General features: G+C 35.1%; 2 protein-coding genes across 4 annotated transcripts; one reads left to right on the plus strand and one right to left on the minus strand.

Annotated features, from left to right (window-relative positions):
- The first annotated feature begins 9 nt into the window (after positions 1–9).
- Positions 10–11,444, plus strand: LOC141704489 (glucosidase 2 subunit beta). Its single transcript, XM_074507738.1, has 16 exons — positions 10–376; positions 475–597; positions 686–781; positions 2,109–2,348; positions 5,758–5,972; positions 7,874–7,960; positions 8,069–8,131; positions 8,728–9,046; positions 9,405–9,509; positions 9,603–9,704; positions 9,796–9,853; positions 9,980–10,048; positions 10,206–10,293; positions 10,593–10,654; positions 10,833–10,884; positions 10,979–11,444. Exons 1-16 carry the CDS (start codon positions 256–258, stop codon positions 11,039–11,041), a joined length of 1,863 nt encoding a protein of 620 aa, XP_074363839.1. The 5' UTR covers positions 10–255; the 3' UTR covers positions 11,042–11,444.
- Positions 11,445–12,987: 1,543 nt separating this feature from the next.
- On the minus strand, positions 12,988–15,850 carry LOC141704490 (E3 ubiquitin-protein ligase SIRP1-like). 3 transcript variants are annotated; one of them, XM_074507741.1, is made up of 2 exons: positions 15,736–15,850; positions 12,988–14,705 (listed from the first exon to the last, which is right to left on the minus strand). In XM_074507741.1, the coding sequence occupies exon 2, from the start codon at positions 14,663–14,665 to the stop codon at positions 13,496–13,498; it is 1,170 nt and encodes a 389-aa protein (XP_074363842.1). In that variant the 5' UTR covers positions 14,666–14,705; positions 15,736–15,850; the 3' UTR covers positions 12,988–13,495. The 3 variants fall into 3 exon arrangements, with proteins under 3 accessions (XP_074363842.1, XP_074363840.1, XP_074363841.1); XM_074507739.1 differs by lacking the exon at positions 15,736–15,850 and adding an exon at positions 15,183–15,363; XM_074507740.1 differs by lacking the exon at positions 15,736–15,850 and adding an exon at positions 15,183–15,363 and having other exon boundaries at positions 12,988–14,840.
- Between the last annotated feature and the right edge of the window lie 474 nt (positions 15,851–16,324).

A 16,324-nucleotide genomic window follows, 5' to 3' on the forward strand; every position in this document is an offset into this window, starting at 1 on the left:
ATAGAAAAATCAGTTAAAGAAATAGTGACAAGTCAATGTAAATCGGTGCGAGGAATCAAATCTTTCATCAAATTTTCATATATTTCTGTTAAAAATATCACTCATTCTAGTAGCAGAGTAGCTGAAGCTGTAGCTGATCAGAACAAAAATAATTAGTTATTAGGGTTTTAATCACAAAAAACACACACACAACACACACTACTCTAAGCTCAATTACATTCTCAAATATTACAATTCAATTCAATCATCACAGAGATGATGATTAAGAACAGCAATTCGTCGTTGTTGATTCTGTTGTTGATCTCTCATTTGTTGTTATTTATCGATCGATCGGTGTCGTCGTCTTCGATTAATCTCGTTGGTGTTTCTCCGCAAGGTGTTTGATTATTTGCCTCACTGAATTTTAGTTTTGGTTATGTTTGTGTTTAGGAGTGTGAAATGTGATTTTAATTGTGGTTGGTGTGATTATTACAGATTTGAGCTATTTTTCGGGTGGTTCGTCGGTTATTAAGTGTAGAGATGGATCTAGGAAAATTGATAAGGCGCGGATTAATGATGAGTTCTGTGATTGTCCTGGTGATGGCACTGATGAGCCAGGTCGAGTTTTGTCGTGTTTGTGTTTTTTTTAATGATGGTTTGTGGCTGTGTGTTTGACGAGACGTGGTTTGGGGTTTTGATTGTGCAGGAACGTCTGCGTGTCCTAACGGGAAATTTTATTGCGGGAATGCGGGGCATGTTCCTGTTATTCTGTTTTCTTCTAGAGTCAATGATGGCATATGTGGTAAGGCGCCGCTTCTTTTTTTTGTTGTCTGCGTGTTTCCTTTATTTTTGGTTGTTTTCGAATTGTATGAATAGTTATTGGATTTCATATTAAGGAGAAGTGTACCAAGAGACTTGAAGTAGACATAAATGAAATGTTGGTTTGAGAGAGACGGTAGAGTCTCATAAACTAAAAGTGGGAGCACAAATTCCTTTACTAAATATTTAAATATTTATATATGCTACCTCTTTTTTGTTGAATAAGAATTTAATTATATCTCTTCACCTCCCTTAGTTGTCCACATCGAGCGTTCCAAGCTTATTAAATGTGCATGTCCACACTATAGTTTACTTCCCTTGTTTTTTCTTCTTTTTCCCTATTAAAGCAGGCGGCTAAATGTAAGAACTGGTATAAGTTGAAGTATTTGAGAAACACGATCTAATTGGCGGAAGGCCCTATTTACTCTATAATTTTGTATGGTTCATAAACTCATGCTTCGCGTCATATTCTTGTCTATTATCAATCGTCTTTTTCTGTGAGTTTGCATGAGAACCAACTCCCACATAACAGGCTCCTAGGCCACTGGATGTTAGAGTGACATTATTCTATATGTTGCTATATTTGTATTATGTTGTTGTTCAGTTAGTGCTTGTACTTTGATCTGATTTATTAGATAAAGATATGCCAAACATACTCAAAAAACATATTCCTTTTTTACATTATTACCATAATTCTTATTTTTTCCCCAAAATCAGGTCGGAAATAGAGGATGTCTGTCAATTACTAGTTTAAAATTTTTAGTACCAGATTAACCAGGGAACCCATATTGTTATTGATTTGTTTAAAGGAATATTGTTCTAAGATGGCTGTGATAAATTCTTGGTTCTTGTAGATGGAGAAAATGTTGGGCAGTATTGGTATATACTCACAGTAGCTGTTTCTTACAATGTCTCAATGTCATCACATTCTCTGGATGAGGACCCAACTGATAGCAACCTAAATGCCTTCATTTTTTGTTCTACAGTAGAGAATTTTAAACTCTAATGAAAATTGTGGGCTGGCTCGTGCAATTTTTTTTGTTACAAATTGGATTAATTGCAATGCAGTATGCTTATATAGTTGCGTAACTTGTGCTGCATTCACGTGAATATTTTGCCCAATTATTCTTCTGGTTGCTCTGATTTCTACTTTTTCGTAATTCTTATTGAATCTGTGTTGGTGCGTGTAACCATGGACACTAGTGTATAGGCATATTCGGAAGATTCGAATTTCATATAAAAATATATTATATATAAGTTATTGTACATTAGTCATTCCTGAATTTTAAAAATCATTAATATTGTTCCAGATTGTTGTGATGGGAGTGATGAGTATGATGGTAAGATTAAGTGCCCAAATACTTGTTGGGAGGCCGGAAAAATGGCTAGAGATAAGTTAAAGAAGAAGATCACAACATATAATGAAGGTGTCACTCTAAGGAGAAAGGAAATTGAACAATCAAAATTGGCTGCAGCAAAGGATGAGGCAGAACTTTCAAAACTGAAAAATGAGGAGAAAATACTAAAGGGGCTGGTGCAGCAACTTCAGGGTAAGTTCTTTGTTTCAACAAAGTACAACTGATACTATTTTGTTGAAATCGCTAAAATTGCAGAGTTGATATCTTCAACATGTCAGACCCAAGTAGGACTTGTTCATAGAAGTTCAAATTTTCAGGTTTTCATCCAAGTTTAAGATTTGTGATTACTTGCTTCTATTCGTGACATAATGAGATAATGACTGTGTCATTGCCCTACTGAACTTAATTTTGACAAAATGTTCTAAATATATTGTATAAGCTGAATCATTGTAGTAATTGGCGCTGAAGATCCTATCGAGGCATTTTAAGTTTTTGTTATTTATGATGGATGGGTGTGTTTTTTGCTGAACACAAGATCTAAAAATTGTCAACTATAATCTTCCTCGTGACTGTAAGTATAAACTGAAACGCTTTATCATCTTTCGAACGCAAAAGTAGGTGTAACTAAATTGCAGAGATTATGGGTGTTGGCAAGTTTACTGCATCCCCCTATTTTGGGTTATAGTTGTTCTTACTCTACAGTTAAAAAAATTGAATGTAATTTATACAAATTCCTGATCAGTGTGCCAAAAAGCAAGTATTGAACTTTCCAAGTTGTCTGAATGTAGTTGCCTTAAGTTTTAGATAGTTTATGTTAGGCATGTATTGAGCTTGTTTGTGAATAAGTCAAGCTTGGGCATTGTAATTTGTCCATCTGTTGATCAAGCTTGACCCATTTGTCTGCAAAAAAAGCCCGTGTACAACACAATATGCTCAGTTCTCTTAGAAACTGTATATAGCTCATTCAGGTTTTAGGTTATAGTGTATGTTAGGTCTCAGTCAAAGAGTAAATAAAAATACTTGATATTTATTTTTGATCACTGGGTGAGAATAACCACAGACTTTATTCTACTCATAAACTCCTACCTAATCCATTTTGGAGTGACTTAAAGATTTCCATAAAATCAATTCCTCCTAAACAAAAGCCACTACTATTTTGCAGACATATAAAGTACACACTCTTCCTAACTTTACTTCCACAACTATCATGCATGAGCATATCCTAAACACTTTACTACTATTAGTAAGTGCACAACTATTAATGTAAATAGTAATGGACATCAACCATGTTAAATATTGCGTTGCTCTTCTTATATACTGCTGGCTTATCAATACCCGCCTCTCTTACTGGATCCTTGTCTTCAAGGTCCATGTTCAAACTCCTCCTTTGTGCTGCCAGAGATGATTCTATTAGCGGTATTAATCATCATTAGTTGTGGTATTGGTGCAGGCATATAAATGACCCACTCTTTCTAACTTTGCTTTAACTATCATGTACAGGAACCACCTTATCAATTTAGTAGGTCTCTTAGATTCACCTTGTCGAATAAGTTTTTTTCTTTTTGGAGCCAAGCTAGTAGCATCTTTTAATATCATAGGCTTAAACATTCGAATTCCATCAGCATTTTCAGGAACCACCTATAAATGTACCATCTAGTGCCTTCTCTGTCCATCCACGCATTGTATTCTCATTGGTAGTCTCGTAGGGATTCTACCTGTTCCACCTTTGATAATGCCTCATCGAAGTCTTCATAATTGTCCCAAACGAGCCGAAAGTTCTTCTTTAAATGATTTCCATGTATTGTATGTCCTTCCTCTTCATTAGTGCGGCACAATCATTGCCAACATTTGTGTGCTACACCCTCGAGCTGAACGCAAGATAGAGAATGCCAGGAACTCTAAACCGATTATAAATGTAAGTGTTTTTGTGTTTTTAGGTGTTTATGAGGTAGAAAACAATAGTAATAAGCTAGAATAGAAGCGATTTACAGAGATAAGCTAGGTTTAAGAGTAAAAATGAACAGAGAAATAGCTTGAAGAAGCAAATCAATCATAGAGAGAGAAGTTAGAGAAACTAGAGAGAGAGAAACTTGGTGGAAAAGATATTGTTTTCTGATAATAGTTCAAACATAATGAAGCAATACAGACTCATATGCTATTTATACTAGTACTGATATAACTGACTTATGTAGAAAGACCAATCTACCCTTACTAACATACTACTAGTAACACAGGACTAACAGACTCATACTCTACTCCTTATAGCTATCCTGACAGGGAAACTTTTGATTTTCTATCTTGACACATTTGAATTATTCTTTGGATTGTCGACAGAGTACTTTAGGACTTTAGGTATTCCAAAATTGGCCCTTTTGGATGTGCCATAAAAAATGTGAGATCACTAATATGAATGAATGTGTTCCTATGAAGAATGACTTTATCTATGAACGTATTCAACCTCTGGACCTTAATAAACGTTGGTCGATTGCCAATTAAAACCTTCGTTGTGCTTGAAGACAGTCCACGACTATTAGGAGTTGTTGGAACTTTCGGTATAAAAAAGTACGACTTCAGACAGCCATATTGATGGTTTCGTGTATTAGTTGCACTCCATTTAGAACCCAGAAACTGCAGTCACTAAGGAATTCCAGTTAAAACTTTATTAACTGCAGCATTTCATTCTGCAATCCTCTCTTTGTTGGTTGCATGTAACCTTGCTTTGATACCAATGTTATGTTCCAGGCAAGAGTAAATGGAAGTACTTAATATATATATTTCTCTAGCGAGGGTGTTACAGATTTGATTCCTGTCATAAGTTCCTGACTTAAATAGATCAGAGTAAATCACTTCCTCCCAAACTTAAGGCCACTAATATGGTGCAGACATAAAAACTACCCACTCTTCCTAAATTTACTACCACAACTCTAATGCTCAAGCATAAACTAATCACTTAACGACAGTAAAAATGTAAGCGGTAACATACATCAACCAAATAAAATATGTATTGCGTGGCTGTGGCTCTTCTTATGTAGTGGTGGCTTATGTTCGCTGGAACTCAGAAAAAAGGTTGTATAAAAGCATCCACTTTACATTTGCATGTCATGTACAAGTTTGTTAAAGAAGCTAAATTTGGCTGTGATCCATTATGTGGATAAACATAGAATGTTAAGAGAAATTGGAATAGTTCAACTGTTGAGACAACAGTTGGTGAAGCTATGTATCGATATGCCGCATAAGGTGAGCTGCTTTTGAAATATTATAAAGATCGGTTATATATGTAGTTAATGCTTCGTACCTGGTGTCTTCACTCTTTATCAGATGTTTTATCTTTTGTGAACATGACTAACGATTGTAGTCAATTTTTTTCCCAATTTGCACTGTAATTAGTTTCATTTGAGAACCTTTTCCCTGAAAATTATTTGTATTGATATTATTCAGTTATTATTCTGAGTAAAATGAATAAGATAGGCTATTGTAAAGTACTTGTATTTGTTGGCATAAACTTTAATACTGCATTTGTATATACAAAGATCAAAATTGAGGGTATTATTACGCAAATCTGAATTTCTGGTTGCTGACATTTATAACTCATTTTATTTAGACCGCAAAGAGCAAATAGAGAAGGCAGAAGAGAAAGAACGTGTGCAAAAGGAAAATGAACGTTTGCAAAAAGAGAAAGAAGATAAGGAGAAAAAAGATTTGGAAGATAAAGAAAGTGATAACAATGGTCAGGATACAGGCAACACCGGAGGACAAACTACAGAGAGTACAGATGATGAACATATTGGCCTATTGGAAGATTCTCCTCCGATACAGGTCAGTGATGTAGTTCTAATGGTATAAGGGTAACTAGTATTTATAAATGCATATTTGCAGGTGGTTAAATTTGAAAATCCTATATCACTAGGAAAAGGTTATTTTTGACCTAGCAATAGATTCCTATGGATCATTCTGTGTAAGATAATTAATTAAATATATTATAGTAAGAGTATCGAACTATAAAACAAAACTGACCAAAAGCCTCTGCTAGTTATTCGGACATATGAGTTCAACGCGTGAGGATGACAAAAATGGCGTTAGCTTGATCCCTTAATTGTTAATTAATAATGTCTAACTTTTGTTGTCTCTTGGTAATAAAGTACTGTCATAGCCTGAAAGGGATTACAGCAGCTTATTAATATAAATTTTCATAAAAGCAAAGTTTGATGAGATTCATTCAACATCTTGCATGAGCTCAAGTTTGTAAAGTCAAAATTCTGAGCTGTTTTCTAGCAGCCCAATCTAAGCCTAACCAACGACTTTGTTACCCAGACTCTTGAAGTGTCTAACATGATTATGTGTTGAAGTGTTGAAATTTGGCAACATTTTGAAAATTTTACATGTTTTTGGCCTATAATAAGTATCCATACCTTTGTTTTGAGTGTTAAGTGTATGAAACGGGTATGTGAGATAAAATGAAGCATCCGGGTAAATTTTATTATAGTTTGTAGGATTATTAAGATCTAGTTTGTCGGAGCAGTGCTGATAATTTGACGGAACCGTTAATGTGTTTTTTTGTTGAATGTTAGGTTTCATCAAATATTGTCTCAAACTGTGTAATGTATAAATTAACTATTACCACAATATGCCTTCGTCCCCGTCTGATATTAACATAATTGTTTTGAGTGATTCCAATCCTGACATGGATAAGTATGGGTGTAATTTATTTACTATTAAACATAATACTGAACTTTTAGGTCAGAATTTATTTGTTTATATATATTGAGAAAATAAGTAGCTGCTTCTTTTGGGTAATATTATGAACTTTTTAGTGGTACATTGTCATATTGCTTTGCAGTGTTCTTATGTTGCATCTTCACCTAAAGATGTCTAGGTAATAATGCAATACCGAGCCTTAAAGGTTGTGATTATGTAGAGTTCTTACAGAGTCTCAGTACAGAAAAAAAAGAAGCAAAGTAAAGAATTTGGATGAGAAAAGGGGTTTGAGTGGGGAATCTGCTACACCTTGAAAGAATATCAGCACAAAAAAAAATACTGTGGTGAACAATTATGTGTCGTTATTATTATTATTATTATTATTATTATTTTTTGCATTGTTTTCCTTTTAGATTTTACTTTATTTTATAATAGCTTTAATTAAGAGTTCACTCTGTTTTTTTGGAGATGGTAATTGCATAAATTTCAACGAAGTCTCAAATCCTCAATCTCTAATCTAGTAAGTTAGTACTTGAGGGGTACCCGGGGTGGCAGAATACAGGTCGCTGGTAAAGCTTTTAGTAGTTTCTGTTGGAGAAAGAAAGTACATAAATTTTACCCTCCCTTAGTAATGGAACCAAAGAACGTGTTAGTTCTTAGTCATTATGGATGCATATGCTTGATTCAGCAGCAATAATAGATGAGGTTACATCAATGTATAGTGATAATTTTTATTTGCGAGTATTAAATTGTTGGTACAAACAGGTGAGCCATGACCCCGACTTGTCCCCTTTTGTGAACCTTTGTTATTGTGTGGTTCGAGAATGTCTGTTTAAGCATCTGCACATTTTTATGTCTATTATATGGCATTTTCTAATGGCAATTCAGTAGTTGCAAGGGAAATTATAGTTACTAAATGCCAGCATAAGTTGATATAGCCAATTGGACATTAATACCAAGTTCTTCTACTGCAAATGCCTTTTTTCACTCTCTGGCTTTCTAAATGCCATCTTTACTATTAGGATGTGACAGTACATGGAAAACCTGTGGATGAACTTCAACATAGTGATGATCATGGAGAACCACGGTCTTCAGGCGAAGGAGAAGAGGTGAACTTCTCCCCTAGCTTAGAATTTACCCCATCAAATGGATTGTAAATGATGGGACTGGGCAATTGACATGTTTTTTTTTCATCTAATATTTCACATAAATTTTAGCACACTGCAATGGAGGAAGCTTCTGCAGTTGCATCTGAAGCTGGCATTGACACTGGTGGCAAGGTATTTTCTGATCATGCCGAAGTTATAATCTTCTATTCTTCTTTGCATGAATGAATCTGCCCTACTTCTCATGAATTCATTGTACCTAACATATGCTGGAAATGCGATATTTATTCAGATAGAAGTTCTTAAATGTTGAATCTTTTAACTCCGCAAATACATTTGTTTTTTTACAAGCCTTGCAATTGCTCCCATATTTACGCCCCAACAAGGCTTGATTCCTCTTGTTGGTGTAAGCCGAGGGCTACGTATACATGTTTTTATTCTGATCTTACATATGTTAAATTCTAGCCTGCAAAATAGGTTTATGTATTTAAAGATCAACACATTCCAACTGCCTGCTCCTCACCTCTCGCACACATGCAACACACATTTCTCGTTAACTTGCTAAGTTTATCTTATTAAACCTACAGTCTTAAGTGTGCCATAGTTGAACACTTGTTACCTCCTGCTAACCATCATCTTTTGTGAGGTTTTATTTACCAGTTAGAATTTAAATGATGTGTAGGCTGCTTGGCATTATTAACTATTGATAAGACTTGTATAACTTTATCTTATACCAAGTCGATTCCTGGTGCTTTATTTGGAGTTTGCAGGGAGATGATGCATCTGATGAAACTGAGTCTTTGTCAAAGGAAGAGTTAGGTCGCATTGTTGGTTCTCGTTGGACTGGGAAAAAAAGTGATGAGGAAAGTGCAGAAGCTGACTCTGCTGCTGATGATGAGTATCATGAAGAGGAGACAAAAAATACACAGGATGAAGAATATAACAACTATGAATCAGATACCGAGGATGAGCACTCTACATATGATGATGATGAGGCTGAAGACCGCGTGGAAGATCTTGAAGAGGATTCTAGTGAAACTACTAGTTCTTCTTACAAATATGAATCAGATGATGATTCCGAGTTTACAGGTCTGTAGATGCTTTTACTGAACTTCCATTACCAAATATCAAATTAGATAAATTGTGTATAAAGATCAAATTAGATAAATCATTTCACTATCATATGAAATTTTGTCTAGTGAACGAATATTACCTTTTTTAACAATTTGTGATCTTAAATCAACATCCATTTTTATATAGTAAAAATAAATGAGTGCTAGCTAGACAACACGGGATCATGAGTGCTCTCTCTTCCTCGGAGAGTTTCTTTAAAAGTGAACTGCTGCTTTTAATTGGTCGAGGAATATAATATATATATATATATCGTATATGTAGCGGTTGCTCGTGTATGGCCTGATAATTTTAATTTACTTTGAATTACATTAAGATATTTCAAGCAGAAGTAACCCATCTTGGTTGGAAAAGATACAAAAAACTGTTCGAAACATTCTTCAGGCTGTTAATTTGTTCAAGACTCCAGTTGATAAATCAGGTGCGAACTGAGGTCCTATGTTTTTCAGTTGTAACATTTAAGGTGAATATAAATGAACCTGAGTTGGTTATTTGTTGCATTTGACATTTGTAGAGGCTGCACGTGTACGAAAAGAATACGATGAGTTAAATGCCAAGTTATCTAAGATACAGTCAAGGGTATCAAGCTTGACGCAAAAATTAAAACATGATTTCGGTGAGTTATTATTCTATTTCTGTGCTTTTCATTTTCATACAGTGCATAACTATTTAAATACTATGTTAAAATTTTCTTTTCACAATTGCAGGAAGCGAGAAGGAGTTCTACTCATTATATGGTCAATGTTTAGAGATGAAGCAGAACAAGTTACAGACTTCCCACACCCTATACTTGCTTTTAGCATTCTATATAATTTTTCGAGCATATTCTTCTTTTCCATTTTGGCTTCTAATTTGTTAAAGTATCTGATTTTTTATACTTTTGTGCCTCAGATATGTTTATAAAGTATGCCCTTTTAAACAAGCTACTCAGGATGAGGGACACAGTTCAACTCGTTTGGGGTATGTGCAATGTTGTGGAGTTGTGCCATTAGATTGTTTTGTACACTATAATTATCTCAATGTAGTCTTTTGTGCCCAGGTGCCCACACTTGATGTGAATTTGTATTTTTCTTTTATATAATATATAGCTCACTATTCCTAATATGTCTAACATTAGGAGCTGGGACAAGTTTGAGGATTCATACAGAACCATGCGCTTTTCGAATGGTGACAAATGCTGGAATGGGCCTGACAGAAGTTTAACGGTATTTGAGCATCCCTTATAGTCAGTCATGCATTGGTCCAAGTGAAACCGGGTTAACCCTGGAAAGGCCTTTGCGAAAATATGCCTGTAGCCTCTTCCTCTTTCTTCCGGGAATAAAAGACATTTAATATATTTACTGAATCAGAAGTAATTTAGAAGAGTGCATGCTGCATCTATTTTTTACATGTTTATGTTCCCGGTGATAGCTAATTAAAGTGTTTGCAACTTTATGCTATAGGTATATATAACTAACATAAAAGATTTATAAATGTGAAGCTCTTGATTTGTTCCTCAATACAGGTAAGGTTAAGATGTGGATTAAAAAATGAGATTACTGATGTAGATGAGCCAAGCCGTTGCGAGTAAAAACTCTCTCTCTCTCTCTCTCTCTCTCTCTCTCTCTCTCTCTCTCTCTCTCTCTCTCTCTCTCTCTCTCTCTCTCTCTCTGCCCCTCTCTCTCTCACACACAAACACACACACACACTCTCTCTCGCCCGCCCCCTCTGTCTGCAGTTGCTCTAACTTAGCCTTTTTTTGTAGATATGAAGCACTATTATCAACTCCGGTTCTTTGCCAAGAAGGAAGACTCAAGGTAGACTGTATTTAAATTTTATTCTTAGTTGTGTCTTGTAATCTGTTCATGTCATGGATCTTGTAACAGTGTTTTGAATTCTGTTCTCCGATAGGAATTGCAAGATAAACTGGATTTGATGAATATGGAACAACCTCAAGGTCATGATGAACTTTAAAAATCATGGAAAGATGCCTCATAATGTGCTGACAGCCCTATGTGATTGTTCTTATTTACTCTGGGAACATTTAGATCGTCTCCAGGTTGTCACTGACAAAAACCATTATCTGCTGGCTGTCTGCAAAATTTAGCTATATATGAGCCAGCTGCAAAAATTTAGCAATATATGAGGTGACTCACTTATATGTATCAGTTATAGAGCTTCCTGTTACTCGGATCAAAGAATCCTTGTTGCGATGTTAAGTGAAATTTTTTGACGGAATAACAAAAGAAGTAGTGATAGCATGGTTGGTATTGAGAAGATGTCGAAGTCCAGGTAAAGGAAGAACGACCCGAGATCTAAATTGCTGCAAGAACTTTATATGATAATGATGATATCTATTTTACTCTTTACTTGCTCACATCAGTAGCCTTATTATAGTTATTATGAAAAGTGGAATTTGATTCTATATATTGACAAGTTTCCATAAATGTGGCAAGAAATGCAATTCTGAGGTTCTTGCATGTGTGTTTATGGCCACCAGATGGCAGATATATATAGGAAAGTGTTAGGGATATATTTTTATAATCATTAATCAGTCAGTTAACCCAATGTGGCCTGTTAGGAAATGCCCAGAAACAAATCCACTCGGCCGTAAACGGACAATGCTGGAGAATATTATAATGTGACAATGATGTACAACTGCAAACAAAAACATTTTGGCCACCTGAAGGGTTGGAGACAGAGTTGGTAAGAAGAAAAAGACTGGTTGCATTCTATCAAAATAAGTTTTTTTTTTTGACTAACATGGCTTGTAACCTTGCAAGTATTTATTCTCAATAATTCTCGGGTGAGCCAGAGTCGCACCCAATCCAGGACGACAGAGGATAAACTTCTTACCACTGAAGCTATCCAATCGTGCTCATATCAAAATAAGTTTTTTTTTGACTAACATGGCTTATAGCCTTACAAGTATTTATTCTCAATAATTCTCGGGTGAGTCAGAGTCGCACCCAATCCAGGACGACAGAGGATAAACTCCTTACCACTGGAGCTATCCAATCGTGCTCATATCAAAATAAGTTTAATTATCCAGAAATAAATACACTTACCTTGATAAAGTAATACTCTCTCTGTTTCAAAATAACTGTCCACTTTTGAAGAAAAAATTTGTTTCAAAATAGTTATCCACTTACAATTTCAATGTCACTATTCAAATTATAAAATTTAGTTTATATTTTCAAGATGAATTCTACAAGTAATAAACTCGCTAAAATAATATTTTTCTCCGGTCCCAACATAATGAAACAATGTATATTTACTCTCAATAAAATAATAAAGTAATATTTTTTCTTCGTTCCGATCATATTATTTAAAAAGGTTTAAGTGTATGTGATTCAAATTTGTGACAATTGGCTATAAAATGTGGGAAGGAGAGCCTTGTATCTATTTTTTCTTTTGGGGGGAGGGGGGTAATAGGGCTAAGTTAGTTAAAGATTTTTAAATGTAAATAGAGAAGCTTAATGTACTAGTTTCATTTCATATTTGGCTACAACATTCAACAAAATGTACATGATTGTGAAAGCTCTTAAGAGTCCAGATGCAACATCCATAATAACCACTTAAAAGTTTAAACTATTTGTCAAAGAAACATAAACCATACATTATGTGAAGAAAAGTCTCAGCAGTGAATAAAGAAAGAGACCCTTGATGTATACTTTAGTCGGGAGTTGTCCCACATCGTCTTTCGGATCGGTATATTGCATTTTAATAAGCGCATTTTAATAAGCGCAGTTAACTAACGTAAGACGCCCAGAAACAAATCCATCCAGACTCGCGTAAACAAAACGGACAATATCATAGTATTGTGAAGAGGTTTTGAGTTTTTACGTGGATAGATCTTGACGGATACAGCCAATTCTACCAGGAACACGCAAAAATTATTGCTCTCAAGATTAGAGAGAAGCCAATCAAAAAAGCAATATATTGTGTTTGGTTCATGGATCTATAAATCTTACAGCAATGGCATGAAGACACAAATCCAAAACCATACAACAGAATTTTTCTCCACACTTCAATAGTCACTTGCATATTCAATTCAACGATCCCTCCGTCATAGAACAAAACACCAACTGATCAAACTTGATTTAACAGTTTAAGTCTTTTTTCGGAACAAAAAATTAATGGCGCCTGCACTTTTGCTGTACATTCACTTTCACTAACCAGTACAAGAGCCAACCCAAATTAAGGAAGTAGATATGTCATAAACTGAAAGGAAACTGTACATTCCGTAATGAAAAGTTTACTCGAGCAGTGATCCTGCTGAGAAGGCAGAAGAGCCTCGACGCAAATATAGACAGATTACACATATCAAACTCATTGCGAAATATCAACTTTGCAACCGGAGTAATTTTTACACAAGCTTAAAGGTATGTAGAGAAGAAAAGACGCTGATAATTGGAAATAACGTACTCAATTTTCTTCTGTACGAGTGGAATTTCCGGATGCATTTGTCGATGACCCTGTTGAAGATGAGTTTGCATTCGTCGTGGGGGACCCTGAGGATGAGAACAAATTACTAAAAGGCCAAGGCACGTTAAATCGTCTCGGGGTTCCATTTGTCCCCTCCACATCAACTTCAGCACTATTGTTTTCATGATTGGTTTCGCCCATGCCTCGGCTGCTGATATTATCGGGCTTTGAGTCGTCACAAGGCAACTGATGCCTGCAAACAGGACATGAACTGTGCAGCTCGAGCCATGGGAAAATACAATCGCTATGGAACCTATGTTTACAAGGCATTTCCTTTGCTTCGGCCCCAACTTCAAAGTCCTCCAAACAAACTGAACACTGCAGGTTCCCATCAACTTTGACAGTAGGCAATGCTTCCACCGCTTCCTTCTGTGCAGGTGGAGTGCCATACCTGTTAGGGTCATTTTCGGCTAAATGCTGCAGAAGCAAGTCTAACCCAGGGCCTATGAAGTAATCACCCAATGATCCAACCGGATTCTGACTTCCAGTGTTGTTGCCTGAGCCATATGAACTCTGGACAATAATTGTCTGATTGAACGGGTTGATCAGAATGACACGCTCCCTTTCTCGATTATTACTGTGATCCCTGTTGGTCTCATTATCCGATTCACCATTATTTTCTGACTCAGATTGTATTCCAGCTCGAATGCCTTGAAGTAGTTGAAGAATAGTTGCTGAGCTCCTCCTCCTCCTACGAATAATAGACTCCAATTCTCGATCAAGTTCCCTCTCCCCTTCCGGATGATGATGCTGATGACGATTATGGTGTTCATGTTCTTCATCTCCACCTCGTACTTCTCCCTCATCATCATCCTCAGGAAAACGCCTAATTCTACGCCTACGACGAGGATTACTCATCATACCAAGCAAAATAGGAGCCCATAGGGAAAGTGAGCGATCAGAATCACCTTCAACCCCTCCAAATTCAGCCGAATGGTTGTTGTTATCGTTGCCACGGAACGGATTCACAGCAGGAGCAGTCTCGATTTCCTCTACAAAACCACCTAGACAAAAGGGACATTTGATGGTCTCAACCTCCATAACAGGATCAACTATCTGGTTACACATATGACACCAGAAACCAGTTGAACCATCTCTATTCTCATCCATAACTCGTATTTTCGATTACTTCAACAGACCCTCTAGGCTTCTGTCATTCAAAAAACAACACAACACCAACATCAAAAACACGAACACAACCTTAAATTCACAAATTCAACATAAATTCAACACCAGAATCTCCAAGATTTAGCTACACAATTACTTCAACAGACCCTCTGGGCTTCTGTCATTCAAAAAACAACACAACACCAACATCAAAAACACGAAAACAACCTCAAATTCACAAATTCAACATAAATTCAACACCACAGTCTCTAAGATTCAGCTACACAACTCAAGATCCAACTAAAACAATCTCAAAATCCATACAATTTCAAGAACCCCACAAGCTAAAAAGCAGAAATAAAGTCAAAAGCAGATGCTACACACAACTAAAAAGCAATCAATCAAAAGGGTATAAACAAATCAAGAAAAAGATGCGATCTTCAACAAAAAATCATCAAAACACATTAAAAAAGCAAACAAAAAGAATCAAAATTAAGTTAAAAGTTAAAGAATGACAAACCTTTACAATGGTTCTTGATCAGCTAAAAAAAAGATCAAATTACAACAATCTCTCACATATAAAAATATATATATATGGGGATTCAAGGAAAGTGGTAGAATTTGAATAGAAAACAATCAACTTTAACACAAACATTAGAACAATCTGGAAGGAGAGCTGTAATAAAATGAGCTGTTAAAAAGTCAACCCCAGCCAACCTAGCCTGCCTTTGAATTTTACATCACAAAAGAAAAAAAAAATAATAAAAAAAAATAATAATTATACTCTCTCCGTCCCAATATATCCGTCCTGTTTGATTTCTTACGGTCAAACTAACACAACTTTGATCGGAAATTCCATATAATATATAATCAAAAATATTTATAAAAAAATATATCATTAGAAAGTATATTTAATCTACTTTAATATATTTCTTTCAATTTTTCAAAATAATGAATGAATAAATTTTATTTACAATCAAAATTACGTCAATTTAATCATAAATAAATAAACAAGACAAATAAATTGAGACGGAGAAATTACGTAGAATGATAGATACAATGAATAAAATTACCAGGCAGGATTCAGGAAGGCAGTTTGCAGGGAATCTCCTTCCTCCCCTCCCGCCTCTTTCTTTTTTATTTCTTTATTTATTATTAAGATTCTGATTCTATTTTTATTTGTTTTTCTATTACAAACTCTGTAATGAAATGAGCTAATTTTTCATGTTTGTATATTGTGGTGTTATCTTTTGAGGAAAATGTGAACATGTGGTCTAGGATTGCTTTGGTTTTTTCCACTTTATAACCTTTGTTGTTATTACCTAGTAAATTTATAGACATCGATAGATGTAATTGTATTGGAAACTCCGTTTTGAAATTATGATCTTGTCGATTTTACATGGTTAAATTAAAGTTATTCATATACTTTTTGACTTTATATGGACGTTTGGATCGTGGTCAATGGAAATCAAAATTTTAATGGAAATTTATCAAAAATACTATTTTATGTAAAATTAGTTGTGATTTTACTAATTTCTGAAAAAAATTATAAAAATACTATTTTACTTTGAAAATATTTGTAAAAATACGATGTTGTATAATAGGTTGCAATTTAGTGTAAATTGTATAACTGTTTTAGATTGCATTTATGTTGCATTTTAG

This window comes from Apium graveolens, unplaced genomic scaffold, assembly GCF_009905375.1.
Source record: "Apium graveolens cultivar Ventura unplaced genomic scaffold, ASM990537v1 ctg7920, whole genome shotgun sequence".
Lineage (NCBI taxonomy): Eukaryota > Viridiplantae > Streptophyta > Magnoliopsida > Apiales > Apiaceae > Apium > Apium graveolens.

Bases quoted from the DNA above. Each gene is read 5' to 3' on its own strand.
- LOC141704489 (XM_074507738.1), top strand. From the start codon at position 256: ATGATGATTAAGAACAGCAATTCGTCGTTGTTGATTCTGTTGTTGATC. The intron at 782-2,108 runs GTAAGGCGCCGC...ATATTGTTCCAG, and splicing joins AGTCAATGATGGCATATGTG to ATTGTTGTGATGGGAGTGAT. The intron at 2,349-5,757 runs GTAAGTTCTTTG...CATTTTATTTAG, and splicing joins GCTGGTGCAGCAACTTCAGG to ACCGCAAAGAGCAAATAGAG.
- LOC141704490 (XM_074507741.1), bottom strand. From the start codon at position 14,665: ATGGATGAGAATAGAGATGGTTCAACTGGTTTCTGGTGTCATATGTGT.